Here is a 27,673-nt window from a genome sequence, read left to right on the forward strand (position 1 = left end):
CACTGACTTAAATCTCACAGCAAATCCCTTTAGTCGCGAGTTGACATGGCCCGACTGTTTGCGGGTAGTTTCAGGAAATGCAACAGGTGGACGAGCTGCAGGGAATGAAGCGTGGACTGCCGTGAGTGTTTCCAAGACTGTGGACCAGACGGCAAACTTCCCCCCGTGCGAGCGGATTTTCTGGGGTGGGCAAGGCAGGCAGGTAGAGCAAGCCAGCGGTCGCTGTCATACAGTGTTGGACCCTGTGTGTCTGTGTGTGTTTGCTGCTCCAGACCTCTTTAGCGTCCCAGGCTAGCCGCTTCTGCTGCCGCTGCTGCGCCTCCTGGGTGTCGGACTGGGGGGAAAAAAACCTGCGCACTCCTTCACTCGGTTAGTTCCCTTCTCCGTCATTTTATTCGTCACTCCTTGCCTCGCGCTGCTCCGAAGTTATTTGAACAAAGTTGTCAATGCGAAATGAAGCTTTAATTCTGGGGGAAGTGTAAAATTTTCGGGCCGTGCGTTGTGAATGTAGAAAGTCCAAACAGAGACTTAACTGGTTTTACTGGTGTCCACTGATTAAATCGCCGCAGGTCAGGTGCCACAATGGATGACAACGGCCCGAGTGATTCCAACGTAAAGGTCGCTGTGCGCGTGCGACCCATGAACAGGAGAGGTGAGCCATGTAACACTTTTTAAAGCCAAACGCCAGATTTTTTTTTTCTCGGTTAAAACAAAGAAAATGAGTTACCATGTAGTTTAAATAGAACATCATAAGCCTTTTTTTTGTATGTTATAAATCATTTTTAATTAATTTGAGTTCTTACCCTCCCCAAAACAAGCTTCTACTCACACGTTGCTAACTAATATCATTTTCAGCTTTCATGTCGCCTTGGTTGGACGTTTAATTTTGTTTTAGCCCCTTAAAAATTATTGTTCATAATTTTTGAGATACTTTTAAGTTTGATGTGTAAATTAAACATGATATAATTAGAGGACAGAGTTAGGGGTTGATGACAGGTAAAGGCACATAATAAAGGGGAGGAAAAAATTTAATGAATCAATCAATGAATTTTGTAGCTCATTGAAGTTTTCTTTTCTGGAGTTCTTGAATAAAAAGTTTTAGGGGTGTTATTAACTTAAAATAACTTTAAACTGTAGAGATAGTAAGAGTTTGCTTGAACCTTGAAGCCACTCACCTGCCGTAATATCTCCGAACCTCAGCTGATAAGCCAATTTCACGTGCCTCTTGTGATGTCATCAACCCAAATCTGAACAAAACAAAGATTTTTTTTTTCCACCTTCAGTAGTCTTTTTAAAAATGTATTTTGTGAAAATCCAGATTTCATTACCTAAGTGTGCTTGACTTGTAGTGAACGTTGGTGGGGTGGGGAGAACACACCACTGGATTGTATCTTTAGCATAAATATATCTGTCCTCCATCTTCTTCCCTCCTTTTCTTATCATTGGCCTGTGAGACATTTTCAGGAAATCCCACACCCACTCCCAAATGAGAATAACCAACCGTGTGGACCGCCATGCGTGTGTTATGCTAGTTTCTTTAGCTCAGTCAGTAGAGCATTTATTTCTGATAATTTTGGAAAGTCCCTTCAGCCCCCTGTCTGGAAAGCAACAACAAGATGTAGTTTTGCTGGTGTTTTGAAGCGGGCTGGCAGGAAGCCTGCAGTCTGAAAGCAATAAAAATATAATGAGGTGCTGCATGTTTAATGCACCTTTAATAAATTCCCGGAACAACAGCGTAGCAGAACTTTATGTTTGGACCCGAGAACACAAAGATTTGTGTTTCTGGTTCCAGTTATTGTCCACTTCATGAAATCTAACACAACTGATGGCCTAAATTCTGCAGGGACAGGAAGTCGAAACCCTGACTCCGCCCCCTGGTTCAGGTGGGAATGAGGAAGAGAAGGTGCAACTCGTCTCTTCCTTACTGGCTGCCTGGCCAGGAGCGAACTCGCCGTAATGTTTGCACAGGCAGGTCCTGGGTGAATCATTAGTAATGCAGCAATTTCTTGTTAGTCCTTTTCAACCTGTTTGTGTTGTGATTACGAGGAACTGGCTCACGCCCTCACCCACCTGTCACCCTGCAGTGACAACCAGCCGGTAGCTGCCTTTAGTGGTGGGCAGGATGACAATGTCAGATAATGTGGACTACTTCTCAAAGCACAGTGAACGGAGGTAGAAATGGGATAAAACCTAGGGGAAACCTGTCGGAGGTTTACCCGAAGCTCCAATGGCACATTGGGGGGCCAGTGTCTAGAAAATTTCAGATTTTTTTTCTCACAAATTTGCGACTTTTCGCTGGGTGTTTTTTTTTTCTAGAAAATGTTAGGGTTTTTTTGAGGAAAATTGTCGCTTGAATGAATTTTTAAAAAAATCTACAACGGCCCTAATATACTGTTGTATGAAACATACAGAAATGTGTTATGATGGAATCATTTAATACTCCAAAACCAATTTAAAAAAAAACTTTAAAAAGTGTGTTGACACACAGCCAGTTTTTACCCAGCTTTTTCATTTTCAAGGAATCCACATCATATTGTTTTTGAGTAAATATACTGTATGTATTTAATTTTTTTCTAAATCTAGAGAAAGACCTGAAAACCAGATGTGTGGTGGAGATGGAGGGAAGCCAGACCATTCTGCATCCTGCCATCACTAACGTAAACAAAGGAGACCCCAGGTAATCTGTGAGATGCAAATATGTGGACACTAGTTTATATAGTTATACCATCTGTACAATAGAATCAGTCAAAATAAACAGCGTGGACGATTACTTCCTCTGGGATAATGTGCGATGTCTGTGTGAGTACAGAAAAATCAAACTTTTTTTAATCAAATTTTAACCGTGTTTTATCATAAATTCCTCAAAAGAACAGAACATTTTCTGGCCCCTAACAAACTTTTTTTTTTTTCTTCGGCCTGAGTGTCTGGTGTGATCATAGTGCCAGAACCTCTGGATCAGAGCGGATCTGAGGTTGTTTTCTGCATTTGTGTTGTGAATGTTACACAGGCGGCTAATGTTCCACACTTCAATGTGGATATCGATTCCCACCTAAAAGCTTCTGTGTGTGTGTGAGACGGATCTATATTGGCTAGTCCTCTTCCTCTATTGCATCGCCGCTATGGGAGCTGTTGACTTTTATTTTTTAATAAAAAAAAAAAGAGTAGGTATATTCTAATTTAATGAACAAAAAGAAACTAGTGATTTCATTTAAAATGTTATTTGCCTTTATTGACATACTTAAGCCAACATACCTAATTACAGCCGTTGGAATCTCAACAATGGTAATCATTTTGATGGAGAAGATGATGACAAAACCATTAGCATGGCAGTGAAACACAGTTCTCGCATGGACATGTTAAAGAAAATGACACATTTTTGAGCTTCGAGAAGTCTCGTATCACATGATATGACATCACTGTTCATTAACGACACACTCATCAGTTTCTTGAGACAAGGCTTGCTTTTTGCAACAAAATCCTAAACAACACAACAACTGTTGGCTTAGAGGAGAAACTCTGTTTTCTTAATGCCCTGAGAAAGTATCCACACCCTACTTCACATCACAGCCACAAAATGTGTTTTATCATGACTGTCTGACAAACGCGTAGTACGTAAGTGTTGTAATTGGGAGAGGGGGCAAAAAATGACAAGCTGTGGTTCGTATTTTTATTGATCATATCCCAGACGACATCCCAGACGACATTTCTGCTTTCGTCAAGTCTGGCATTTTTAGTGGAAAACCTGAATGCAGAAGACCGTTTATTAACAAAAAAAAAGTCATGAGAAATCCTGTTTTTATTTTTGCTGTGGCTCAGAGATGGATTGTAGCAAAACACCAAACATCCAGCCACAACTACAATAGGATGAATTAAATCAAAGCTTATTCATTTGCTGGAATGGTCCAGTCAAAGTAAAGACTTAAACCCAACTAAGTATTTTCAGCTATACTTCAAAATTGATGTTCAAACACGCTCGTCATCCGATTTAAGTTTGAGTTTTTTGCAAAGACAAACAGACTTGGATTTATTTGCTAGAGCTGCACTGATCTGATATCAATATCTGAATCGGTGCAGATATTAAAAAACTTCTAGATCATTCATCGGCGACCATGTGACCAATTCATAAGAAGACGTCTTTTCAATCTAGTTCTATGCTTTGCGTTCCGAGCGGCGCCTTTATTTATTTTACGTTGTATTTCAAATTTCTAATTGCACTTTCTGAATTATTTGGAACAATGTTTGTGGCAGTTTATTTTTTTTACATGTTTACCAACCTATTGTTCTATTTATTTTACATTGGCTGTTCTACTCCCAGGTGGACCGACTGAACAGATGAAAGTGTTGTTGTTTTTACACACATTTAAGCACACACTTAAATACACTAAAGTATTTAGTGTATTGAGGTAATTAGAGGTGAAAAATACTAAAGTATTTAAGTGTGCTGTACTGGTGCACAGATGGCAAATACGTAATTAGGTTGTTTTTGTTAAAAAAAAGTGAAAAGAAACATTTTAAGTTGGTTCAGCTGTTTATCTGTATCAGATCGGTATCGGCCCGATACTAAACCCCTGATATCGATATCAACAGAGATAAAAGTTGACTGATGCATTGCTGTAGACTTAACCCAAAAAGCCTGCAGTCACACTTTTATTCAGACTTTTATTAGCACAAAACATCATTTTCACTTCAGTTTCACTAGTTTGTGTTTACCTCTCACATAAAACACATTGAGGTGAAGTTACAAAACATGTCAAATTCAAGAAGGCATGAATACTTTTGTAAGACTTTTTATTTTTTTTTATTTTAAAGGGGGACCAGTTGACATTTATAGCTGTTCCTTTTTTTTTTGCAAATCACAACAAAAAGTGAGTAATTTAATCCATCTGTTCACTTAAACAGGGTATGTAGAGTGAGGAATGTGCTAATCCTGCTGCTGATTGGTGGATTTGAGCTACAGCACATGAATGTAGCAGAAGCTTTTTTTTTCCCCCACCCAGTCGTTTGGAAGACGCTTGGATTGAATCATCGCTCCACCTCTCCTGCTTGGAACTCTCCTCCTTTCTTCTTCCTCCCTTTTGCATGCTCTTTACAGAAGGTGTGTCTGTTACTCAGCCACTTAACCCTGCGGTAAAGGAGTAGTCGGTGGTGCAGGAAGTCAGATTTATGTCTGATGACCGTACTCAATAGTTATCTGAGGCGATAATGTGCATAAATTGTGCTGATCTTAATATATAAACCCATAAAACTTGCTCTTCCTGAAGCCTGGGGTCTTTAGGTAGATATCTCCCTGAAGGCTTTCAGGTGGTCTCGGTCTTCCTTACTCGGTATTTCCCTTGGGGCTATCCCCACTGCAAACTCGAGGGCGTGAATCTGTTTTTGTCCTGAGATAAAAGCCTTTGATTTCATAATTACCTTTTGCATTTTTTTTTTGCTCTGCGAGTGTCAGTGCGTTTTTATCTGCCTCGACATGCTCCGGTGGCGGTATGCTTCCCCTTCGGGGGTTTGACGTGAACAAGTTCTGCAGGCTCAATGCAACACCAGCAGCCACTTTTGCGTTTGTGGTTTTAAAGCACAAAGGTCGAAGGGAATGGAAAACCGAAAGAGGCGAGATCCGTCGTCACCTGATGAATATTCAGGAAACCGGCTGAGCAGCCAGAGGTGAACAGTTTGTGCTGAGTCAGCTTGCTGCTGGTTGACGTTGGGGTGAATTAGTGTTTTCTGTTGGGGCAGTTAATATGTTACAGGACCCCTGGAGGACAGCAGGGGCCTGCCAGGCTCTAGAGGCAGCAGGTATTAATGTGGGCAAATATTCACTTCCTGCTGCAGTCTCCTTTAACAGTTTAGCTTTAAACTGATCTGATGCCACTCCATCTTTAGAGGTTTTTATGTTGTTTCCATCAGTGGTTCTTGGTGCAGCGCTACCACAGTCGTAGTGATGAACAGCATTTTCAATGAGAGAAAGCTGAAAAAGAAACTGAAATTTTGGTCAAAAAATAAACAGTCTACCAGACTATCAGTAGACTGTCAGTGTGATTGAGGGGGTTGAGGCTACTGCTAACTAGCTGCTAATATACCCTTGCTAACTAGCTGGCTAGCTTTTTTAGGTCTATCATGGGTTAGTTCAACTTTACCAGTGGTTTACTGGACGACTTTTGTTTTTGCCACTGTCTGACTAATTCTGCCAACCAATAGGATTCTAGGTATAACAAAACCTTTAATCTCGGCACTATGAGGGTCATCAGGCCATATGTGGAGTGAGAAGCACAAAGCTGGCTTCAAAGTTTGTGCTACCCTTGATTGTAATGCAGCAAGTTCCCCCAACCATTCATCTTCAATTTTAAATGTCATTCAAGATGTTTTTTTTAAAAACAGGTCTTAAGAAGTCTCAAATTTGACTGGCTGAAACCTGTGGGTACACTGATGTAGAGTATTCAGAATGGAATCCAGATTAGCTGCCCAGGCCTGCATGCTGGTGGTCAGGGACTTGGTGACCTGCTCTCCTCCTCCTCCTCCTGAAGTGACTCCTCGGTGATCCGAGGCCCTGCCAGTTATCTCAGGAATGTCCTCACAAGCGCAGGAGAAGGGAGACTTAATGTTGCTCTTTCATGGAGCAGCCAGCGCTCACACAGAGGCCTTGTTTCAGCAAAGTTCCTCCGTTTGTGCGGCCAGAACAAAATTTGCAGCTTTTTTTTCCCCTTTTCTTTTTTTTTAAAGGCCTGAGTGAAGGTAATGTTCTGATTCCTGAAGCGAGGCTCCACACATATAGCTACAAAAATGTGTTGTTTTTCTGCACTCAAACTTGTGGTTGTTGGTCAGTGTTTCCATATTGACTATATAGTTTGGTTTTATTCTGAAGGTAACGGAGCACAGATAACTCCAAACTCAGCCTCTCTCTCATAAACTCTCATAAATGTTGGCAAACTATGGAATATAAGATTGTTTTTGGTTGTTTGTTTTTATTTTTTTTTCACAACTGGATATGTAAGCAAAAACTAGAGGAACACATCCATTCATCCATCCATCCATCCATCCATCCATCCATCCATCCATCCATCCATCCATCCATCCATCCATCCATCCATCCATCCATCCATCCATCCATCCATCCATCCATCCATCCATCCATCCATCCATCCATCCATCCATCCATCCATTTGTCCAGCTATCCTTTCACCCATCTCTCCATCCCTTATCCAGTCATCCCTCTGTCCATCAATCTCTTCTCATTTCATGTATCCTTTATCCATACATTTTTTTTATTATTAATTCACCAGTATATTTATCCATTCATTTATATTCATACGTTCAAAATGAACTGAAAAAACACTGGCCTCTAAAATGCCTTCCTGTTTCTCAGCTATGGTTGATGTAATTAATGCCCAGAGCTGCACTGTGACACTCAGGAGCTCAGGATATATTGGCTAATTGAATTTGGCATAAACTTGCTGGAACGCAGCTAGGTGTGGGCTCCAGGCAGCCGCATGTCGGGGACACCAGCAGCAGACTACCATTCAACATTCCTCCAGTGGGTCACCAGCAACATAAGAAGATTAGTAACCTGGGCAGATTTTGGAGCTCTGCTCTGATTAAAACACCTTTTGACTCCATATCTCTGAAGGCCTGCCATGTTTCTGCTCATGTCTGGCTCATTTACAGTCCTTGCCTCTCATGTGCTGACAAACGCAGGCAGACGTGGATCATTCTACATCAGTCCATTTTTGTTGCAATGGATTTGATTGTAATTTTTTTAGGACGTGTTTAAACTTCCCAACTGTGACGCTGCTTTAAAAAAAAATAAAACAAAAAATCTTAGGCAAACTTGAAATCAACAAGTCATATCAAAACTGAACCTTTATTATTTACTTACATTTGTCAGATGTTAAAGGGGTCGTATTGTGCAGAATCTTTTTTTGTCTTCACATCATGTTATAATCTTATATACTCATCAAAAACATGCCTGGAGTGTTGCCTTGATTCTTTCATGCATGTTTAAGAAATCCTTTAATCTCCATGGCAACCTTTCAGTTGGTCAAAATGCCTGGGTGAACATAACTCTGCCTTCGAAACTCCTCCCCTGAGCTGCACTTTCCAAGCTTCCCAGCGTCTGCCTCACAGAGCAGCCTTCCCCCACTTGGCTCCTTCAAACTAGCCAGCAGCAATTAGCAAATACCTGGTGGAACTACATAGCTGCTGACCTCATTATAGGAGCTGCTTTTCAGAGCAACACTGGAAAAATTTTGTTAAAGGATTAATGGACATTTTTGTGATGACTTTATGAAGGTGGACTTTCAGGAAGAGCAGTTTAAGAGTAAAATGTCCTTTAAGCCATTTTTGTATAACTGAAGGAGACATAATTACTTTATTATAGTATGAAATTGAAGTAAGTAAATATAAACTTGTTGGGGAACAAATACTTTTTTATTATTTTGTAACTAAGTTAATTTTTACACTAGTACATTTTACATCTGAGGTAAACGGTTTAATGTTTTGCTCCATTCAGTTCAGTAGACCATAAATGACAAATGTATTTAGTTTTATTGATCACTAAATGCCAATAACTAACCACAGTTTCATTTCTATCTTCCCTCGGATCACAGGAACCAGCCTAAGGTAACTATGAAAATAAACTTTACTTTAAGTATTTTATTGTGGCCCATGCATTTCAAATTCCTCTAACTTCTCCAATGTTTTCCCTCAGGCGTTTGCCTATGACTACTGCTTCTGGTCCATGGATGAATCCCAACAGGACAAGTTTGCAGGTTTGTTGGTTGGTTGGTTGTCCTTTGTCCATGTGATTTCTGCTCCACTGGCTGATGAGTCATCCCTTCAGCCTGTCTCCTGACACAATGTTTCCTGATATACGTATCTATTTCTGGAGCTGAAGAACGTGCACCGTTAGGGGAGTGGATGGAAGACGGTAGCACTCTGCTCCTCTGTAGTACTAATATTATAAAAGAGCAGGCGTGCAGTCCTCGATTCCTTCATACCAGTGCGGTCAGACGCATTGATTCTGAACGTAACACTCACCCTGTGTAGCATCTGCTCAAGAGCTTTCCAACAACCGTCCATATCTGCTCCTGCTGTCCTTATCATTTACCTTAGACTCTGAATTTAAAATTTGATTTCAGTTAGTCGCAGTGAGACGACTGTTATATTTTATTTTTTTTTAATTCCTGCAGGTCAGGATGTGGTGTTCCAGTGCCTTGGGGAGAGCCTGCTGGACAATGCTTTCATGGGCTACAACGCCTGCATCTTTGCTTATGGACAGACGGGTAACATGATCATCATTGTACTTGCTTCTATTCGAACTGTGAAGTGGCAGCGTCATGTTGTGCAGCTTTTTTTTTTTTTTTTGCTGCAGGAGGGACTTGTGCGCTATACTAAATATGAGAAATACATCATAAGAAGAGAACATTATCTGGAATTATTGGGGCAATATCGCCATAAAGTTAAAGTTTGGGCACAAATTGGTCCTTGAAATGATTGTAGCTATGCTGCTATATCATTAACAAAAGACTATAAAGTCAGTGTTTCGGGATGGCAGTCACCAAAATCAAGAAATTGTAGGAAGAGTTTAAATAGTGTGTGTGTGAGAGAGAGCTTAGCAGTCGATAACCCAGCCCAGTTGCATTTCTGTTTGGAATGAGAAATTCCAGCAAAATGCTGTTGTGAGAAACTAGTGGAAAGCAATTCCATAAATATTAAAGGGAGGTAAAGGTCAAAACGTGCAAATTTTAAAGGGAGGTTATGGTCAAAATGTGAAAACAAACAACTTATCAAAATAGATCTCCCTCATATTATTCTAGCTTTTTCAAAACAGAAAGAATTTGGTTAACCCTAACTGACCTGAAACGTGAAATGTTTAGTTTGAAAGTCAGACACTGAGGCAATAATTAGTTGTTTCTTTGTACTGTAACTATACCCATCTGGTTTAAACTGTATTTTTTATTTTTTTTGTTCCTGTGTCATGTTTGTCGGGGGTTTATAAACTGTCTTCAGGTTCTGGGAAGTCGTACACCATGATGGGCTCAGCGGAGCAGCCTGGTCTGATCCCTCGTCTCTGCAGCTCGCTCTTCAGCAGGACGATGCAGGAGGCACGAGAGGGAGAGACCTTCACCGTGGAGGTCTCCTACATGGAGATTTACAACGAGAAGGTCCGAGACCTGCTCGACCCCAAAGGGTGAGAGGCCTACGTTTCACCGTTAGCTGTTATGGCGTCGTTTCGATTTTTCTTGGCTTATCATTCGTCATTCAAATCTACAAGAACGCTGAAAGAGTCAGGATTGTTTTTTTTCTTGTTTCTGCAGGAGTCGCCAAGCGCTGAGAGTGAGGGAGCACAACGTTTTTGGTCCCTATGTTGACGGACTGTCCCGCCTCGCAGTGGCCAACTACAAGGTAACACAGGCTTGCCAAAGTAAGTTCTGTGTTCCTCCATAAAGGAAAAAACTGTAACATATTAGTGACATATGTTTTCAATCAGGACATTGAGTCTCTGATGTCAGAGGGCAATAAATCTCGCACCGTGGCGGCCACAAATATGAACGAAGAGAGCAGCAGGTCCCACGCTGTGTTCAACATCATCCTTACACACACACTCATGGACCTGCAGTCTGGGGTGAGAAACACTCTGCTGGATGAAAACCTGAACAGCGTTTTTGTAAATTAAAGCCGGGTATTCACACATCCTTAAAGTCTTAAATGCAATGGCCAATAATTAAGACCTTAAAATGTCTCAAGTTAATAAAAGACTAACTTGATTTTAGTCCTGGCAGGAATATTTAATATGTTTTTTTTTTCCTTTCTGGCCTTTTCAGCCAGGCAAATGTTTGAGTCAAACGCAAACATCTTCATTTTGTTCTGTTACTCAAGGCAGTTCAAACTTACAGCACCTGTTGCCAGCTTCTTGCGTCTATCGTGGTTTAGTGCAAATTTATCAGCAGTTGTCTTTACAACATTCATTTTCACCACTGGCTGACTTCTACTGAAAACTCAGAGAATATTAGGTGCAAAAAAAAATTGTTGCTTATAAGCATTTGCTAGCTTTTCTGTGCCTATCATAGGTTAGTGCATATTTGTCAGCAGTCGTTTTGACTCCGTTTGCTTTTGCCGCTGGCTGACTTCTGCTGTCAGCCCATACAAGACTATGTACAAATAATATTTAGCTAATTTACACTTGCTAGCTAGTTAGCTAGTTTTTTTTCACAGTTTTTGCTGTGCTTGATTGTAGTGCAGCAAATTTTTGTTCAGTCTTAAATTTTCTTCAAGCTGGCATAAAGATCTTACATTTGACTTGCTGATACAGAAGTTATTCTGGTGTTTAGAGTTGCAGCTTTTTAAGAAGGAAGGGATCTGAATTAATACTGAGTGTGTGTGTGTGTGCACGTGTGCGTGGGTGTGTGTTTGGTTCAGACGAGTGGAGAGAAGGTGAGCAAGCTCAGCCTGGTGGACCTTGCAGGAAGTGAGCGAGCAGCCAAAACTGGAGCAGCCGGCGAACGGCTGAAAGAAGGCAGCAACATCAACAAGTACGCAAACAGACGAAAAGGAGTCTCACTCAGCAGTCTGAATCATTCAAATAAGCTGATAATCACTTGTGTGTGTGTGAACTTTGTGCAGTTGAGCAAATTCTGATGATGTGTTAACTTTTTCCCTCCCCTGGGTCATCGCCTCCCCTCAGGTCTCTCAGCACTTTGGGTTTAGTTATCTCGGCCTTGGCTGATCACGGAGCCGGAAAGAACAAGAGCAAGTTTGTTCCCTACAGAGACTCTGTGCTCACCTGGCTGCTCAAGGTACGAACACAAAGATTCCCGCACAGCACCCTGACAGGCCTGCCTGTATTTCCCTCGCTCCCGCCCCCACCCACCATGCTGGGCAGGCACAATAAGCCTATTTTTAATCCAAAGAAAGTCTCTGAGTAATTAACTTTCTGCTGTGCTTTGAAAAGTTTCAACGCTCTGCTGAATCGAAAAAAGGTTTATTTCCTACACAGTAAGTCTTCAGTGTTAGCATTTTGAATTGGCTTTAATTTGGTCATAGATTGTATTAAAATTGCTTAACTTTAAAAACTCAACTCTAACTCTGGCCAAGTTAGTTAGCGCCCCTTGTAAAGTTGCACAAAATCTTTAAACTGCCTTGATTTTATTTTGTTTTTTTTTATTGCAGCAGCATAAGTTTCATCTGAAAATGAAACAGTATGAAGCCTTTTTCTGAAATGTATTTAGTGGAGAGAAGCCTTGCTAAAAAAGCCTTAACTTATTGACCACAGGGAAACAATCATTGCTTTTTTTCTGCTTGATTTTGTCAAGCTACTTAGTTTCCAGGAACGTTTAATTAAAAAATCCATGACTTTTTGTTCACCCATCAATATGGAGTGACAAACAGCTTTTTCATCAACAAACACTCAATGTTGCTATGGTCATTTGTAGTACAGTGGAGGATCTGTCATGCTGTGGGTTTGGTTTTTCTCCAAAAGGCCTTGGATTCCTTGTCATTGCAGTCCTTTCTGGAGTACGTTGATACCTTGGAAGCAAACAATTGTCCCTGATGTGATATTGGTCCGACATTTTTGTCACATGGGCCCAAAAAAAAAAAATTAATTAAGGTTACCAAATGTTTTTTTTTTCATCTGCTCAACAATAAACGAAGCGTAAACAATTTTATTTAATTAAAAAATATTGCAGTTAAAATTATCATATTTTTGTAGTTTTGAGATTGATGATCCAAAACTTCAAATGGTTTTTGCTTTTTTTTCCTCCCTGTTACATGAAAGGCATCCAGTTGAATTATTAATTTGGATTCAGTCCAAGAAAATGTGTTCATTCCTGTTTTTTCTCTGCAACAAAAACAAGATCTGGGTCAGTGTTCATTTGAAAACACTTGCTGTATTAAGCCAAGCTTTAATACATGAATTAAAAGCAGATGTGGGTACATGAGAGTGTCCTTTATAGTAGATGTGCTCCTCGTCACCATGTCAATAGAAGGACAGCAGAAAGATTGGAAAAGATAATCACTTTGTGTAGCGTCAGACATTTTTGGAAGTAGATTTTAATTTAAAAGTTGTAGTTTTGCCTTAACTTACAGGCTGCTGCAAACAAACACCAGACTCTGGACACCGTCGCTGTAAACGCTGAGATGTATTTTGACTCTGCGTCTGCAGGACAGCCTCGGAGGGAACAGCCGGACCGCCATGGTGGCCACCGTCAGCCCGGCGGCGGACAACTACGACGAGACGCTGTCCACCTTGCGCTACGCCGACAGGGCCAAGAGCATCGTCAACCACGCCGTGGTGAACGAAGACCCCAACGCCAGGATCATCCGCGAGCTCCGAGAGGAAGTGGACAAGCTGAGGGAGCAGCTGACGGAGGCGGAGGTACGTCTCAATGCAGAAATCATAAACGCCTCAAGAACAAAAAAATGCACTTCTTAAATTGAGAATATAGAGAACGAGACATTCGGAAAGTGAAAGTGAAGAAATCTGCCAATGGAAGCAAAACTTTTCATCAATATTTATGGATAATGGATTTAATACAGGGTGCTATATCGTGTAAGTTAGTTCTGTCTTGTTTCAAGAGCACTAAGATATTTGCACTAGAAATAAGACTGTAAATACTTGATAGGATTTGTGTTTTTGCAGTGTTAATATGTGGAACGTTTCCTTCCAGTCTATGAAGGCTCCAGAGCTGAAGGAGCGACTGGAAGAGTCCGAGAAGCTGATCCAAGAGATGACGGTCAGCTGGGAAGAGAAACTCCGCAAGACGGAAGCAATCGCACAGGTACAACGCTCACCGATCTGAAAATCTTCAAAATGTAGAAATTGTTGGGAAATTTTTCTTAATCTCACGACAAACAACCTTTTTCTCCCCCTCTGAAACTATCAGTGTGCAAATGACCTGTCTAGTACTAACCAGATCATTAGCACCAAGATACATTAAAAGTTTCTTATCTTTTCAATCTCCCAACCATTCAGGTCTTCTGGTTCTGGTCTATTCTCTATCACCAGAATCAGAACCAAACATGGAGAAGCAGCATTCAGTTTTTATGCTTTTCTAATCTGGAAGAAACATTCAGAAAACTGCAAAATTGCTATAACACCGAGTACCATTAAACCGAGGCTAAGAATTGCCTTTGATTAATAATAATTGGAACATCAATCAAAATATTTTATGTGTATTTGGTTGATGATAGCATTTGACAAAATATACTGTTCATTGGTTGTTTCATAATTGCATGACTGTTTTACGGTGTGAAGCTTTTTGAGCTGCTTTGTTGCTGAAATGTGACACACAAACAAACAAGCATAAAATGTGTGTTTCCTGTAGGAGCGTCAGAAGCAGTTGGAAAGCCTGGGAATCTCCCTTCAGTCCTCTGGCATCAGAGTGGTGGATGATAAGTGTTTCCTGGTCAACCTCAATGCTGACCCTGCCCTCAACGAGCTGCTGGTCTACTACCTCAAAGTACTGCACACAAACATGCAACTGAGCTGCTTGTGTATAAAGACTCAGAGTGTTAATTCCTTCCAACTGTTTTATTGTTTCCCTTCGTGTTTGCTCAGGACCACACGCGCGTCGGCTCGGCAGACTCGCAGGACATCCAGCTGTGTGGGATGGCCATCCAGGCGGAGCATTGCGTCATCGACATAACAGAGAGCAGCGGCGTGGTGCTGACTCCTCACCGCGGGGCCCGGTACAGAATTCACATCCTCAACTTTTATTTCCAAATCCACCATGTTCCACAACAGACAGATGGGAGCTGAAAGGGACAGTATTATGTAAAATTAGCTTCTTATTTATTTGTTTTTTATCTTTACCTCATGTTATAATGTTATTAACCTAGACTCCTCCTCTTGGCTCCTTCAGACTAGCCAGCTTCAATTAGCAAACAGCTGGTAGAACTGCACATCAGCTGGGATAATTAGAGGAGCTACTTCTCAGAGCAGTGTTAGTAAAGGGTTATATGATTACTTCCTCAAGGCAGAGCTTCTTAAAGAGACACAGGCCCAATTTCAAGCCATCATATTCAAGTCTTTTTTGATGCACAGCATTTTTATAAAAACTGAAGTTAACATAATTAATTAATCGTGCTTTAAAATGGCATTTGTGCCTGGGAAATACATACTCGTAATACTGCCCATTTAAAGTACCAAAACAAAGCAACTTTGCTGTAGCAAGTCTGCCTTCCTGTTATCTCTTCAAAGTCTCATTCGCTTGCTGAGAATGAGACTTTTATTAATCATGAATTAGTATGAATTTATATCTCTGACTTGAAACAGCTAAATAGCTCCCTTTTCACTCTCCATCTCTCAGTATCGGCATCGACTCCAAAAACTGTCATTGTGAAGGTATAACCAGATTGTTCAGTTTACGACCGGCTGATCACCAATCAGTGCAGAAAAAGCCGACAGTCGTCCAAGTTGACTTTTCTACACGCGTAACTGTAAAACGATTTGCTTCTCTCTATGCAGAACGTGTGTGAACGGCGCCGCAGTCACCAGTCCAGTACCGCTGCATCACGGCGACAGAATCCTGTGGGGAAACAACCACTACTTCAGGTCTGGTTTAGTAGGCGTCTGATTTTCTCGTGTTTTTGGAAAACATGTTCTGTCAGGTTTATTTTATCGCACATCTGCAGTTAAAAGTGCCTCTCATCATGAAAAATATGAGTCTGAGATTTAGTTTCAGACCGTTAGCTTTTAGTATTTCTGTTTTTTGTTGTAAATGTCCTTTCAGTGATCGGGACAGATACTGTCCCGTTTCATACTGCCGGAGGACTAATTCTGAAGGAAGACGGGTGTAAATCTATGTAATACAGTGATGATAGCTCTGGGGATTCAGAGCCAGGTGGTTTTGGATTTGGAGGACTAAGAAGTTAAGTCACTTTATACATGAAAGGAGCCAATTTCTCACTAAAGTTAAGAAACACCAGTTCAGGTGAAGAAGCCGCCGATCCAGGAGGTGCAGAAGGAGTAGGGAGGGGTGTGGACACTGAGCTGTCCAGTTGATGTGCCGGGAGGCCAGGGCTACCATAAGCAGTCTTGTCTCCCTCTAGTTTGGAGAGTGGAACCCTCACCTTCTGAGTTCCGGTCTGAAACGTCTGCATCAGTCTATTTGGGTCCATTCTGCAATCTTTGTTTTCACAATGCAAAATTTGTCAACTTCAATAAGAACTTTTATCATAAATATTGGTTTTTTGTGTCACGCTGGGAAGCTGTTTGAGTTGATTTCGTCTCGTACCTCTTGCTGATGTATGTGGACGAAGTGTCGGTTGTAGGCTCCTGCTGAAGAGCAACAAACCTGTTTTAGAACAGACAAACTTCCCATTTTAAAACTCTTTCTCTCACTCGCACTGTGTCTCTCAACCAACCTGCATGCAGGATCAACCTGCCCAGACACAGAGGGCGAGCGGCGGGCGAGGACGAGGGCGGCGGAGCCGCCATGAAGAAGTGTCTGAGCATCGACCACCTGGAGGTGGACACAGACGCGCACAGTGACGTCTCCAGCGAGCTGAACTTCGGATACGAGTTTGCTCAGACGGAGGTCATGATGAAGGGGATGGGCACAAACGGTGAGTCACGTCCAATCAACAAAGGCCCTGCAGCAGAGAACGTCTTTGCTCTGTCCTTTCTGGCTCGTTTAAATGATATCTGTCCTGGAATGAGACGCTGAAAATCCTCAGGCAGCGAGAAAGTAAATATTTAGAGCCCAAACAGTTCCAGAATGGACGCCAGGTTCAACACAATACCGACCCATAACCTGTTTTACGTTTGCTGTAGCTGTGTTGTATGTGAAGAACACTGTCCTTTAGGAGGATCGCCCAGCTGAGAGTAGGGTCACTGTTACATAAAGAGCAATAAATCCTGTTTTGTAACATCTGCTAATCAAAGCAGCAGCAGATGTTACTAAACAAAACAGATGGCTTGATGAAAACACAAGGAAACTTAATACAGAGTTTATATGCCTGGAGGTAGGGGCGATAGTGCAGCCCAAAAGGTTTTTGTGTTAAATGTTAAAAGTGACAAAAAGTCTGAGGTGCATGAGCAGGCATCATAATTAGAAATAATGGCACAGGAGGCTAACAGGCAGGTATGGCGCAACTAGCGTGCACCCTTTCATGTCCAGTTCAGTGCGTCAACTATCAACCTAGCTTTATCTGTCTTTACAGGCACTTGTGTATATAAGTCATACTTAAAGTAAACAAATGACACCTAGTCTGGTGGGGCTGGCAAGTAAAGCCTGGTGGCCCGTCAGGCTTATAGTATACTGGGGAAAACGCTGAAATACATTCTAGAATTTCTTTTTTACTTAAGAATATTTAGTAAAGTATGGAAGCCTGTTTCCAGCAAAAAAAACAAAAAAAAAACTCATCATAATGAGATAATTTACCATCTCATTATAATGAGATAATTTACCATCTCATTATAATGAGATACTATCTCATTATGATGAAATGAGATGGTCAGTCTTTCTCATTTTTCTTCTGATCTGGCTGATGTGACTCCTCCTGTTCCTCCTCTTCCTCCTCTCCAGACCCCTTGCAGTCGGTGCTGCAGACCCTGGAGAGGCAGCACGAGGAGGAGAAGCGCTGCGCTCTGGAGCGCCAGAGGCTGATGTACGAGCAGGAGCTGCAGCAGCTCCGCCAGCGTCTCACGCCAGAGAAACCCTCCCACTTCTCGGACATGTCATCCCTCCCAGTCGGCGCCACCGCCGCCGGGACGTCTTCGGGACCTCACAAACGAGTGAGGCGATGGAGCGAAGACAGGTGACATGCGAGTCAAATCGTAGCTCGGATGGGTGGATTACCCGGACGATCCGTTGAACTCGTTGGTGTTTGTGGTGCAGAGAAGCGATGATGACTCGCAGCCTGCGGCGCCTCAGGGAGCAGATAGTTCGGGCCAAGCTGTTGGCTCAGGAGGCCAGCTTCATTGCTGAAGAGCTCAACAAGAGGACGGAGTACCTGGTTACTCTGCAGATCCCTGCCGCCAACCTGGACGCTAACAGGAAGGTAACCTGTTTGTTTCTGAGAGAGACAGTCGGCTGGTTCTGGTTATCTGGGTTAGATTAGCGGGGGGAAAAAATCTCCTGGTCATCATTTCTGGTCACATTAAATGCAAAACGACCAACTGTTTGTTAGGGCTGCCATGTGTTGTGTCACCATGGAAACCAAACTCAGGGAGGTGGACATCCCTTGCTAAGTTTTTTAGAAGCTCCGTCTGCTGGTGGAGTCCAGATTAAACCTCCATCTGAACAAAGATGCAGGATAACATCCAAACAGGAAAAACGTGGGTTGAAATGATCAATCAGATTAATTGCAATGAATCGATTATTGAGTAATTGTTAACTGGTTTAGTAGTTAAATACTCATTAATGGACCAAGAAAGGGCCATTTGCTGAAAGAAAACCTTACTCAGACCAATAATTAAACTGAAACTGGACTAAAAATGTACACATTTTGCATGTCTGTCTGTAAATCTGTTTTACACAGAATTACTGACGTGACGTTTTTGCTTCACCTGGTCCAAAGTCTTAAATCAAAGCAACTTCTGCTATCCAGTTATTAACTAAATTGAAAAAATAATCAACACATCGGCCCTACGCTGAATCGATAAGTTAAGCAGAAAGGCCTGAGTTTCACATTGTTAGAATATTTCATTTAGCTTAATATGAATGCTTCTTTTTTTAAAAAGTAATTGAATTATTTGTTTATTTGCATCCTTTAATGAATTTCTAGAAAAGCTTAAAAAAATGGTCAGAATGTGGCAATTTTCTTCTCTGATTAACAGTTCAAATAATTGATAGATCACTTGATAACTTAAATAATGGTTCATTGCAGCCCCAGGAGAAGCACGATCATTTTCCACATATTTTCTTCAACATATGTTAATGAGAATAAATATTCCATCAGTGAGTGCAGTGTGGTTCCTGTCCCTGTGCAGCGGGACGCGGTGCTGAGCGAGCCGGCCATCCAGGTCCGCAGGAAGGCCAAAGGGAAGCAGATCTGGGCTCTGGAGAAGCTGGAGAACCGGCTGGTGGACATGAGGGACCTCTACCAGGAGTGGAAGGGACTGGACGAGGACAGTCCTGTGAGTACAGGACGGAGCAATGAAAACATGAGTGCGTGTCCTCATCATGTCCTAACCTCGTCCCTCTGGTTCAGATGATGCACTACTTTAAGCGCACCGACCCGTTCTTTGACGAGCAGGAGAACCACAGTCTGATCGGGGTGGCCAACGTTTTTCTGGCCTGCTTATTCCATGACGTCAAGCTGCAGTACGCAGTGCCCATCATCAACCAGAAAGGAGAGGTATTCAAGGTTCACAGTCCTTCAGAATGAGGCGCTACAGACTCAAATGCTGTTGGTTTGGGTTTTGTTCCTTTAACTTTTTCAAAATTGGTATCGGATAGTTGATTGCTCTGGAATTATCACATTGAGGAATGTTTGTAAATGAAGACATTCTGCTGTTTTCCACAAAATGTTGCAGTTCACGTTTTACTCATTAAATGCAGATAGTTTTGCATTCTATCAAATGCTAAAAGCAGATAATATGTACATGATATCGTACCGCTGGGGTTAACCAAAACAGATAAGGTCTATACTAGGCTCTACGAACCGACTAATCATAGGAATTAACAAAACAAGATGGAAAAGGTCTATTTGTGTCACTCATTCCTGAGACTGCCTCCTAGTGGTAAAAATATGGTAGTGCACCTGTGCAAAGAGAATGATGAACAAAGACTAAGCTGTTTGGAAACCACTTTAACCAATTGGATTTTCCTCAGTTTTTTTCTTCTTCTGGTGAACTTAAAAACAACCCTCTTATAATATCTACAGGATTCTACCTACCAATACAGATGGTTTTTGTCCAATTTTCTTGTTAAAAAAATTTTAGCAAAAAACTTCATATGTAAATGTTGTAATGGAGATATTAGATCAACTCTAGTCGGCTGCTATGTGTGCATCTGTATTTGTGAGGTGGCCGGCCGTCTGCATGTGGAAGTGAGACGAGGGACAGAGAGCTCTGAGGACAGCAGCGCGGAACATCCTGACACTCGGCAGAACGGGGAGCTTCAGGAGCGCAAACTGGACTGTGTGGTGAGACGAAGTCAAATTTACACTTCTTACTGGCTTTATTCATTTTTATTCGAACAGATTAGTACAGTCCATTATTGTTAGGACTGTGTCAGATTGTTTTCATCCATCCATCCATTTTCTTACTCCCTTTTCCATATATTTTCACGTATTAAGAACTGTAACACAATCCCTTTTAATTTAATTAAATTTTTTCTTTACATATAAAGATTCCGGCTGGAACCTTCATGTTCGCTTGTTTCCGGTACACCCATAAATCTGGTGCACAAGCAGCATTTGCTTTAAAGCTTAATTTGAGCTTCAAAGACCGATTTGATTGGACGCTGGAAAAGGCTGTTGTTGCATGCTAGAAGGCATTAGCCTAGCAGAAAAGCTAATCAAGCCTAAAATAGCCAGTAGAGAGTTTTCCCTAAAATAGCATCTCAATGCTAAATATGTATCAGTCATCATTGTCATCTTGCCGCATTGGGGACAACAAAATACTTTAGTTTTTGAGCTCAGAACTTATTCAGTAATTTAGCAGCAAAAGAGGTGATTTCAATTGAAAATGTAGCGTATTCTGTCTGTTTTTTTTCTTTGTTAAATGCGATTAATTGGTAACAGACCCTGCATTTAACTCAATTTAAGGTTTTAATTGCATCCCATCACTTGTTGTTTCATACATCCCTATCTGAAGCGCTGTCAGACTGATGTGTTGTCTCTTCCTTTACGTAATGATCCGTGTCTCAGGTGAAAATCCTCCAGGCTACCGGTCTCCCTCGCCACCTGTCCAACTTCGTCTTTTGCCACTATCACTTCTGGGGGCTGGAGGAGCCGGTGTTCACCGCCCCAGAGGTGGGGTCATCCAGCTCGTCATCCGCTTCCAAAGACCCGCAGTGCACCGTGGTCTTTGACAGCACCAAGGTGATGAATGATGCAGAAAATTGAGAAATTGAGACGGAGAGAGCACTAGCTAAGAGGAAAAAAACACGCCGACCGTTTTGTTGTTCTGTGTTCAGGAGTTATCTGTTCCAGCATCCGAGGACTTGCTGGAGTTCCTGGTTGACGGCGCGGTGGCCATTGAGGTTTATGGCCACAAGCAGGCCAACCACCGCAGGAACCTGGCGCTGTGGGACCTGGGAGTGATTCAAGCCAAGACCAGATCCCTCAGAGAGAGGTTGAAACACACAAACTGCCTACACACCCCACCCTAAAAGGACAGAAACGGAGAATGTACTTGTTTGAGCTATGTACCAAACCTCAAGATCCAGTAGAGCGTTTCCCCTAAAATCTCATCACGTCCGTCAGAATCAGAACAATGTCAAGCAATGCCCTGATGACCTGCTGTAACATAGGTGGAGCGAGGTGACCCGGCGGCTGGAGCTGTGGGTGCAGCTGATGGAGCTGAACGAGGCGGGAGACTTCACCGCCGTAGAGGTTCTTCCTGCCAAAGATGTCCGAACCGGCGGAGTCTTCCAGCTCAAACAGGTGATGCAGTGTAGCAGTTCACTGTTAAATTAGACAGTTTGTTCTCTTTGGAGTTTAGAGTAAATGTGTTGTTGACTTTCCTCTACTATGTATCAATTTGTCTGAATCCAAACTCATCCACCAATCGCTGAAGGAGTGTGTGGCTTTTTGTGAGCACAATTGTTCATGGGGGCGTCACTTTGTTGTAGCTTTGTTACATTAGCTCTGATTGGTTCACACCAGCCCAGTTTAGTGCGCTTTAATCCGTCTCCAGGTTGTTTGCCTCTAAAGTCCGGTTTGCTTGGGGCGGGGGTTTAGAATCAGTCGAACGCCGATGCTGACCAAAAATAAAGTGTGGTCTGCCCATAAACCTCGACAGATTAGCAGTGCTTGTCAGCAACTGAGTCTATCATCCAGGATGTGTTGATGTGGGATATAATCCACAATGACTGTTTGAAGATATTTGAGTAACGTCAACTTTTAATCACGTTCTCTGCCTTCAGGGTCAGTCTCACCGGGTCCGGGTGGAGGTGCGGCCGGTGCAGGACTCGGGCACCATGCCTCTCATCGCAGCCTCCATCGTGTCCGTGTCACTCGGGGACGTCAAAGTTCGCCAGATCCCCAAGAACAACCCCCATCCGGTGAGAACCCCACTAGTCACCTCTTAACAGTGATATTTACACCCAGGATTGTCACTAACATTTCTCTTTAACCACCAAAAACCTTCAGGACGGAGGCGAAGACATGGACAGCTATCAAGTGAGTGCTTATCTGTAAGAACAGGTGGGAAACGTGTTTCCTTCCAGATGATGTAAGCGTCCGTGTGTGCAGGAGGTGGACCTGGAGAGGATGAGGGAGCAGTGGCTGATCACACTCACCGAGAGGCAGGAGTACCTGGACCAGCAGCTGCAGAGGATCGTCACTAAACCAGGTAGAAGCAGCCGCAGGCGGCTGCAGACTGACGAGACGATCAGAGTTTGTATACCTCCTGTACCGGCACGATGGTCTATTTCAGCGTCCCATTCGGTGATAGTTTGAAGCTAACATTAGCCCCCAGTGGGCCGAGAGAAGCAAACTTTGTTGTCCATTGTTGTTAACTGATGTAACTTGTGCGTCAGATTTAAGGGTGTACCAGAAACTTGGGAGTATATTGGTTCCGGCTGGAACTTTTGTATATTAAAAAAAATTATAATAATTTATTGCATGGAAAAATATATATATATCTATAATTAATCAAAATGAATGTGTTAAACTCCCGGATCTCATAAAAACATTATGATAGATGTTGCAGAAATAGAATATATAACACTGCACTCAATTGGCTTCCAATTTCTGTAACTGAATGTCAATACAGGTCCAGCTGTTCTGTAAAGGCTTCAGAGATTTGTTAGTGAAAACTCCCTTCCTGCTGCTAAAATGGTGGTGGCAGCATCATACTATGGGATCTGCCTTTCCTTCAACAGTGGCAGGAAGTTGTAATTAGAATATATCGGCTAAATGTTAAACTTACTCGACACTTTCCAGACTTCCAAAAAACGTTTTTTCCACATTTAATACAATATAAGTAATATTACTGTAGTTAGAGACTTTATTAACAATGGCAAAATAAAAAGCCAATTTTTACCAAAGTGTCAGTTTTAATAAATCTTGTTTTTCTATTTTTTTCATAGAATATCGTATGAAACACTGCCCCCTAGTGGCCTGGAAGGTTTCTGGTTCAACAGTTTCTCAGCTTGTGAGATCAGGAAGCGGCGTCCTATGTTTGTCTTTAAGTTTCTCCGTCTGTCCCTGCAGACAAGTCAGAGGACGACGTGGAGAGGGAGTCCCAGCTGCTGGAGTGCCGTCTGACCCTCACAGAGGAGCGCAACGCCGTGCTGGTCCCGTCGGCCGGCAGCGGCATCCCAGGAGCACCGGTGGAGAGGTAGCTGCTCTGTCGCTTTCCATTTTAACAACAGAAGAAAATTCCCTCACAAAAAACAAAATCTGGATGTGTTCCTCAGGGTCCCTGTCCCCGGGATGGAAACCCACATTCCTGTTCTGTTCCTGGACCTCAGCGGTAACGTTGTTCTGTAAAGCATTTCAGATCAATCCGTTACCTCTGGGCACAATAAAACACACTCATTTCCTGTTGTTCCTCCTTCCAGCTGATGACTTTCAGTCCAGTCTGTCGGCCCCCCTGGCCGGGGGTCTCGACGCGCTGCTGAGCGGGGAAGACGAGGACGACTTCTTTGAACTTCAAATTGTTAAAAACTTCGAACCGGAGGTAAAGAGACACTCCTCCTCTTTTGTTTTTTCTTTTTTAAATTGGACATCTTCCCTCCTAACTTGTCCTCCTGACTGGTCCAGGTGAAGGTAGAGGCATCCTGGGACTCCACCGTCCACGAGTGTCCCCAGCTCAGCCGAGCGGCGTCCCCGGAGCAGAGGGTCTACCTGACGCTACGCGCCGTGGTGCAGCTGAGCCACCCGGCCCACATGCAGCTGGTCCTCAGGAAGCGCATATGCGTCAATGTCACGGGGAAGCAGGTGGGGGAGCGGCGGACAAGCTGTCCCGCCGACATGCCGGGTCGTCCTACTTCAGCTGAGAAATGAATGATAAGAAACGTGTTTTTTTTCTTTTTTTTTTTTATGGCAGGGCTTCGCTCAAAGCTTCCTGAAGAGAATATCTCAGCGCAGCACCATTCCTGGCTGCGGAGTCACCTTCGAAATAGTCTCCAACATCCCAGGAGTGAGTGACAACAACCGCAAAGATCCAGCGGAAACTAGCTGAAACACGCTAACTTTACTATAGATTGGATGAAATGAAAGTGTAATAGTTCAGCTTTCTGCTGATGATTCACAGAACTCAGGTCTACATAAGATGATGATGATGATGAAAAAGAGTCCAACATGGGTCCAACATGTCCAGGGTTCCTTTAGATCTGAATGAACAAGCCCCTCACAACTAAGCCTGAAACGATTAATTGTGATTAATCGATTAATGAAATAATCATCAACTAATTTCAGTAATGGATTAACCTTTAATTGGAGCATGGAGACCCCAAAAAACAGTAATCAGCTGAAATAAAAACTGCTTTGACAGCAGTAATTAAACCTGTACAGGATGTGTATTTGCACATTTTACAGTTAAGATAAAAACCATAATTACATTCTTCTGTAGCCTCACTTTGTTCAAACGAACTGAAAGAATTTATGGGAAAAATATAATGTTTAATTGAAATAATTTTCCAAATATTAATGAATTGTTGACTTAAAATAAGCTCTTATATCTGACTGTGAAGTTGTTGTAGTTTGGTCTAATTTCAAACGTTCCAATACATTTTGCACAGGAGACTAGAGCACAAATACTTGTTTAGATTTAGTGTTTTTGCAGCTTGGTGATTTAGACAGTAGTGACTGAATGCTGATGAAGGTCCGGTCCCGGTTCTGTCAGGACATCCACGGTCCGGAGGACAGGGAGATGCTGGCCCGGCTGGCCACCAGCGGCGAGGACGAGGTGTCCGCCGACAGCGAGGCGGCCATAGAGAAGTACCTGCGCAGCGTTCTGGCCGTGGAGAACATCCTGACTCTGGATCGCCTCAGACAGGTCCGGCAGAACCGCTTCAGAACCAATGGTTGGTCTGTGTTCTAGACTGAACCAGAACTTCCTCCCTGCGTGTGTGTGTGTGTGTGTGTGTGTGTGTGTGTGTGTGTGTGTGTGTGTGTGTGTGTGTGTGTGTGTGTGTGTGTAGGAGGTCGCTGTGAAGGAACAGCTGGCGGTCAGAGGGAACGCCGCCAGACGCTGCCTGAGCTCTCCAAACGTAAACCGGGTAAGACGGACCCGATTCACTCTGCTGTTAGCAGAGAAATACAGTACACTGCTTCATCAACAGTCTGGCTTTGGTTCTGTTCTGCTTTTCAAAAAAAACAAAAAACAACTGACAAAACACTAAGAGCTCTGTGGAAGAAGATTCATGCCACTGAAAAAAAAAACAAATTTTTTTTCTCAGAATTCTGACATTTTTCTAAAAGTTCTGACTTTTTTCCCCAGTATTCTAATTTTTGTATAAAAATTCTCACGTGTCACAATTCTGACAGTGTTAGTAGAATTGTCACAACTTTTTTCTTAGAACTCTGACTTTTTTTTTTTCTCAGAATTTTAACTCTTTGGTTTGTTTTTCTTCTTAGAATTCCAACTGAAAAAGTCAGAATTCAAATTCTAAGAGAAAGGGGAAAAAGTCAGGAATGTTCTTATTTGTCAGTGGCCGTAACCCTCCTCAGCTCAGCTCTGTCCAGATCTGCTCACCACATTAAGCATAAATTGACCTTTAGCCTCTTTTACTTCCTGTTGTTTCTCTGGAACCTGCTCATCACTAACTCCTAACGTCCGTCACTCTAACCGCCTGGTCAGCTGTCGGCCAGTACTCTGGATCTCTCCTCCTCCGCCCAGAGGCTCACTTACTTCAAGGTGAGATTCTCATTTCTACTAACACTGTCAGTGATTTCCTCCATTAAGTTAAAAGTCTGAAAAAAACAAACAAACAAAAAAAACCTTGTTATATGATCCCAGTCAAAAATCATGGGGATGTGCAGTAAATGGCTGAGCTTTTTATCTTGTTTTTGTTTCATTTCAAACGTCATTATTTTGATGAGAAAAATGAAGTTATTATTATTATCATCATTACTTCATTATGAAGTTGTCACCTTCCTAAAATAATGTCCAAATTTATTTTATTATATATTTTTTTTAAGTAAAAGTGATTCAAAAAAATCACTACCTCTTTTTTTTAACATTTTTTTGGCCAAACCCCCCGAAAACAAAAAAACAAAACAACTTTAGTCCTTGACTGAACCAGGCTGTTATTTTAGGAATGTGACACATTAACATACTGTGTGTTTGGTATTGTCTGGAAGTGGTAGCACTCCATTTTATTTCCGGGCATCAGAGTGTAAGAGGCTGACTACATCAAACTTTACATAAAAACACAGTAAAAATCATGGAACTTTTCTTTAATTTCCAGGTCAGTGCTAATGTTTTTATGCGTCTGCTGGCTGTCAGTCTGTTCTAAGTTCTGGGTAACTGAACCTTCTTTCTGATGACCATTGTATGACCTTTGTTTGACCCCCTGCAGAGCTGGGACAGCCACCAGGACCTCTCAGTGGACGCCCCTCCGTCCAGACACTCTCTGGCTGCCGCCGTGTCCCAGAACCTGAACGTGGAGACGGGTACGTCTGCTAAACGCTTCTTCATGTCAAGCCGTTCCGTCTGCAGCTCTGAGGCGCCTCCTCCTGCTTCGCTCTGTGTCTCAGTGGTGACTTCATTTTTTTCCCCGTAGCTCAAGATCTCTGCTTGACTGCATCAAAAAGCTTATCTCTTTCCCTCTCGCTTCCCTCTCCCCTCCCATCTCCTTTTTTCTTCTTCTTTTCCTTCTTCTTCTCTCTACGTCTGCTCCTGCGTCCTCTCCGTCCTCACCCTCAGCGCATTCAGGCTTCGCTGCGTCTTATCTCTCTCCAGTGAAGGCCGTCCCCAAGCTGCTGAAGTCCCTGCTGCCTGCGGGGAGGGAGGAGCGGGAGCCGGTGGCCGGCCCGCAGCAGGTACTCTCCCGCTTCTGAAACGGCTCTCAGATTATGCCCCGGATCGTAAATATCTCTCCGTCTAATCAGCAGCCAGTTTCATTTGTTCAGTTGCTATGGAAACATTACTTATGCAGATGAGAGCATAATTGTTTCAACAAAAATTGTATTGATGCCTCAAAGTCTCTGGAGCCTGAGGTGGATCTGTGTCAGACTCCCTGCCTGTAGCAGGGCTGTAGGAGAAGGTTATTCTGACAATTAATCAGTTATTCTGACAATTAATCAGTTATTCTGACAATTAATCGGTTATTCTGACAATTAATCTGTTATTCTGACGATTAATCGGTTATTCTGACAATTAATCAGTTATTTTGACGATTAATCTGTTATTCTGACGATTAATCGGTTATTCTGACGATTAATCAGTTATTCTGATGATTGGATAAAAAATCGCTCCTTTATGCAGATTTCTCATATAAGGACTCAAGCCTTTTTGTGCAATATTAGAAACACATAAAAATACAAATGAATAATTTTATTCCCTTTTTAAGCACTTTATGGCCTAAATTGCAATAACACAGCATTTGTTTTAGCAAAC

At 42.4% G+C, this 27,673-nt stretch overlaps 1 protein-coding gene across 3 annotated transcripts in view; it reads left to right on the plus strand.

The window, feature by feature from the left end:
- The first annotated feature begins 12 nt into the window (after nt 1–12).
- The window catches only part of LOC129368980 (kinesin-like protein KIF13B), a 33,072-nt gene continuing 5,411 nt past the window's right edge, over nt 13–27,673 (plus strand). The window contains exons 1-39 of one of the 3 annotated variants that reach the window (XM_055044194.1): nt 13–185; nt 273–369; nt 570–652; nt 2,584–2,677; nt 8,598–8,610; nt 8,699–8,759; nt 9,180–9,272; nt 10,000–10,180; nt 10,308–10,395; nt 10,481–10,615; nt 11,410–11,522; nt 11,675–11,786; nt 13,154–13,366; nt 13,659–13,769; nt 14,316–14,450; nt 14,549–14,679; nt 15,458–15,544; nt 16,367–16,557; nt 17,520–17,751; nt 17,832–17,994; nt 18,926–19,072; nt 19,147–19,293; nt 19,963–20,082; nt 20,809–20,982; nt 21,078–21,235; nt 21,414–21,546; nt 22,029–22,166; nt 22,255–22,284; nt 22,357–22,456; nt 23,320–23,446; nt 23,526–23,581; nt 23,670–23,788; nt 23,872–24,048; nt 24,158–24,250; nt 24,956–25,108; nt 25,254–25,331; nt 25,913–25,969; nt 26,634–26,727; nt 26,981–27,096. In XM_055044194.1, the coding sequence (XP_054900169.1) occupies nt 583–652; nt 2,584–2,677; nt 8,598–8,610; nt 8,699–8,759; nt 9,180–9,272; nt 10,000–10,180; nt 10,308–10,395; nt 10,481–10,615; nt 11,410–11,522; nt 11,675–11,786; nt 13,154–13,366; nt 13,659–13,769; nt 14,316–14,450; nt 14,549–14,679; nt 15,458–15,544; nt 16,367–16,557; nt 17,520–17,751; nt 17,832–17,994; nt 18,926–19,072; nt 19,147–19,293; nt 19,963–20,082; nt 20,809–20,982; nt 21,078–21,235; nt 21,414–21,546; nt 22,029–22,166; nt 22,255–22,284; nt 22,357–22,456; nt 23,320–23,446; nt 23,526–23,581; nt 23,670–23,788; nt 23,872–24,048; nt 24,158–24,250; nt 24,956–25,108; nt 25,254–25,331; nt 25,913–25,969; nt 26,634–26,727; nt 26,981–27,096 (4,440 nt within the window). In that variant the 5' untranslated portion in view covers nt 13–185; nt 273–369; nt 570–582. Of the gene's footprint in view, nt 370–569; nt 653–2,583; nt 2,678–8,597; nt 8,611–8,698; nt 8,760–9,179; nt 9,273–9,999; nt 10,181–10,307; nt 10,396–10,480; nt 10,616–11,409; nt 11,523–11,674; nt 11,787–13,153; nt 13,367–13,658; nt 13,770–14,315; nt 14,451–14,548; nt 14,680–15,457; nt 15,545–16,366; nt 16,558–17,519; nt 17,752–17,831; nt 17,995–18,925; nt 19,073–19,146; nt 19,294–19,962; nt 20,083–20,808; nt 20,983–21,077; nt 21,236–21,413; nt 21,547–22,028; nt 22,167–22,254; nt 22,285–22,356; nt 22,457–23,319; nt 23,447–23,525; nt 23,582–23,669; nt 23,789–23,871; nt 24,049–24,157; nt 24,251–24,955; nt 25,109–25,253; nt 25,332–25,912; nt 25,970–26,633; nt 26,728–26,980; nt 27,097–27,673 lie in introns of all 3 variants that reach the window. The other 2 variants (XM_055044195.1, XM_055044196.1) reach the window with 2 other exon arrangements.

This window comes from Poeciliopsis prolifica, unplaced genomic scaffold, assembly GCF_027474105.1.
Source record: "Poeciliopsis prolifica strain line A6 unplaced genomic scaffold, Auburn_PproV2 SCAFFOLD020, whole genome shotgun sequence".
NCBI classification, from domain to species: domain Eukaryota; kingdom Metazoa; phylum Chordata; class Actinopteri; order Cyprinodontiformes; family Poeciliidae; genus Poeciliopsis; species Poeciliopsis prolifica.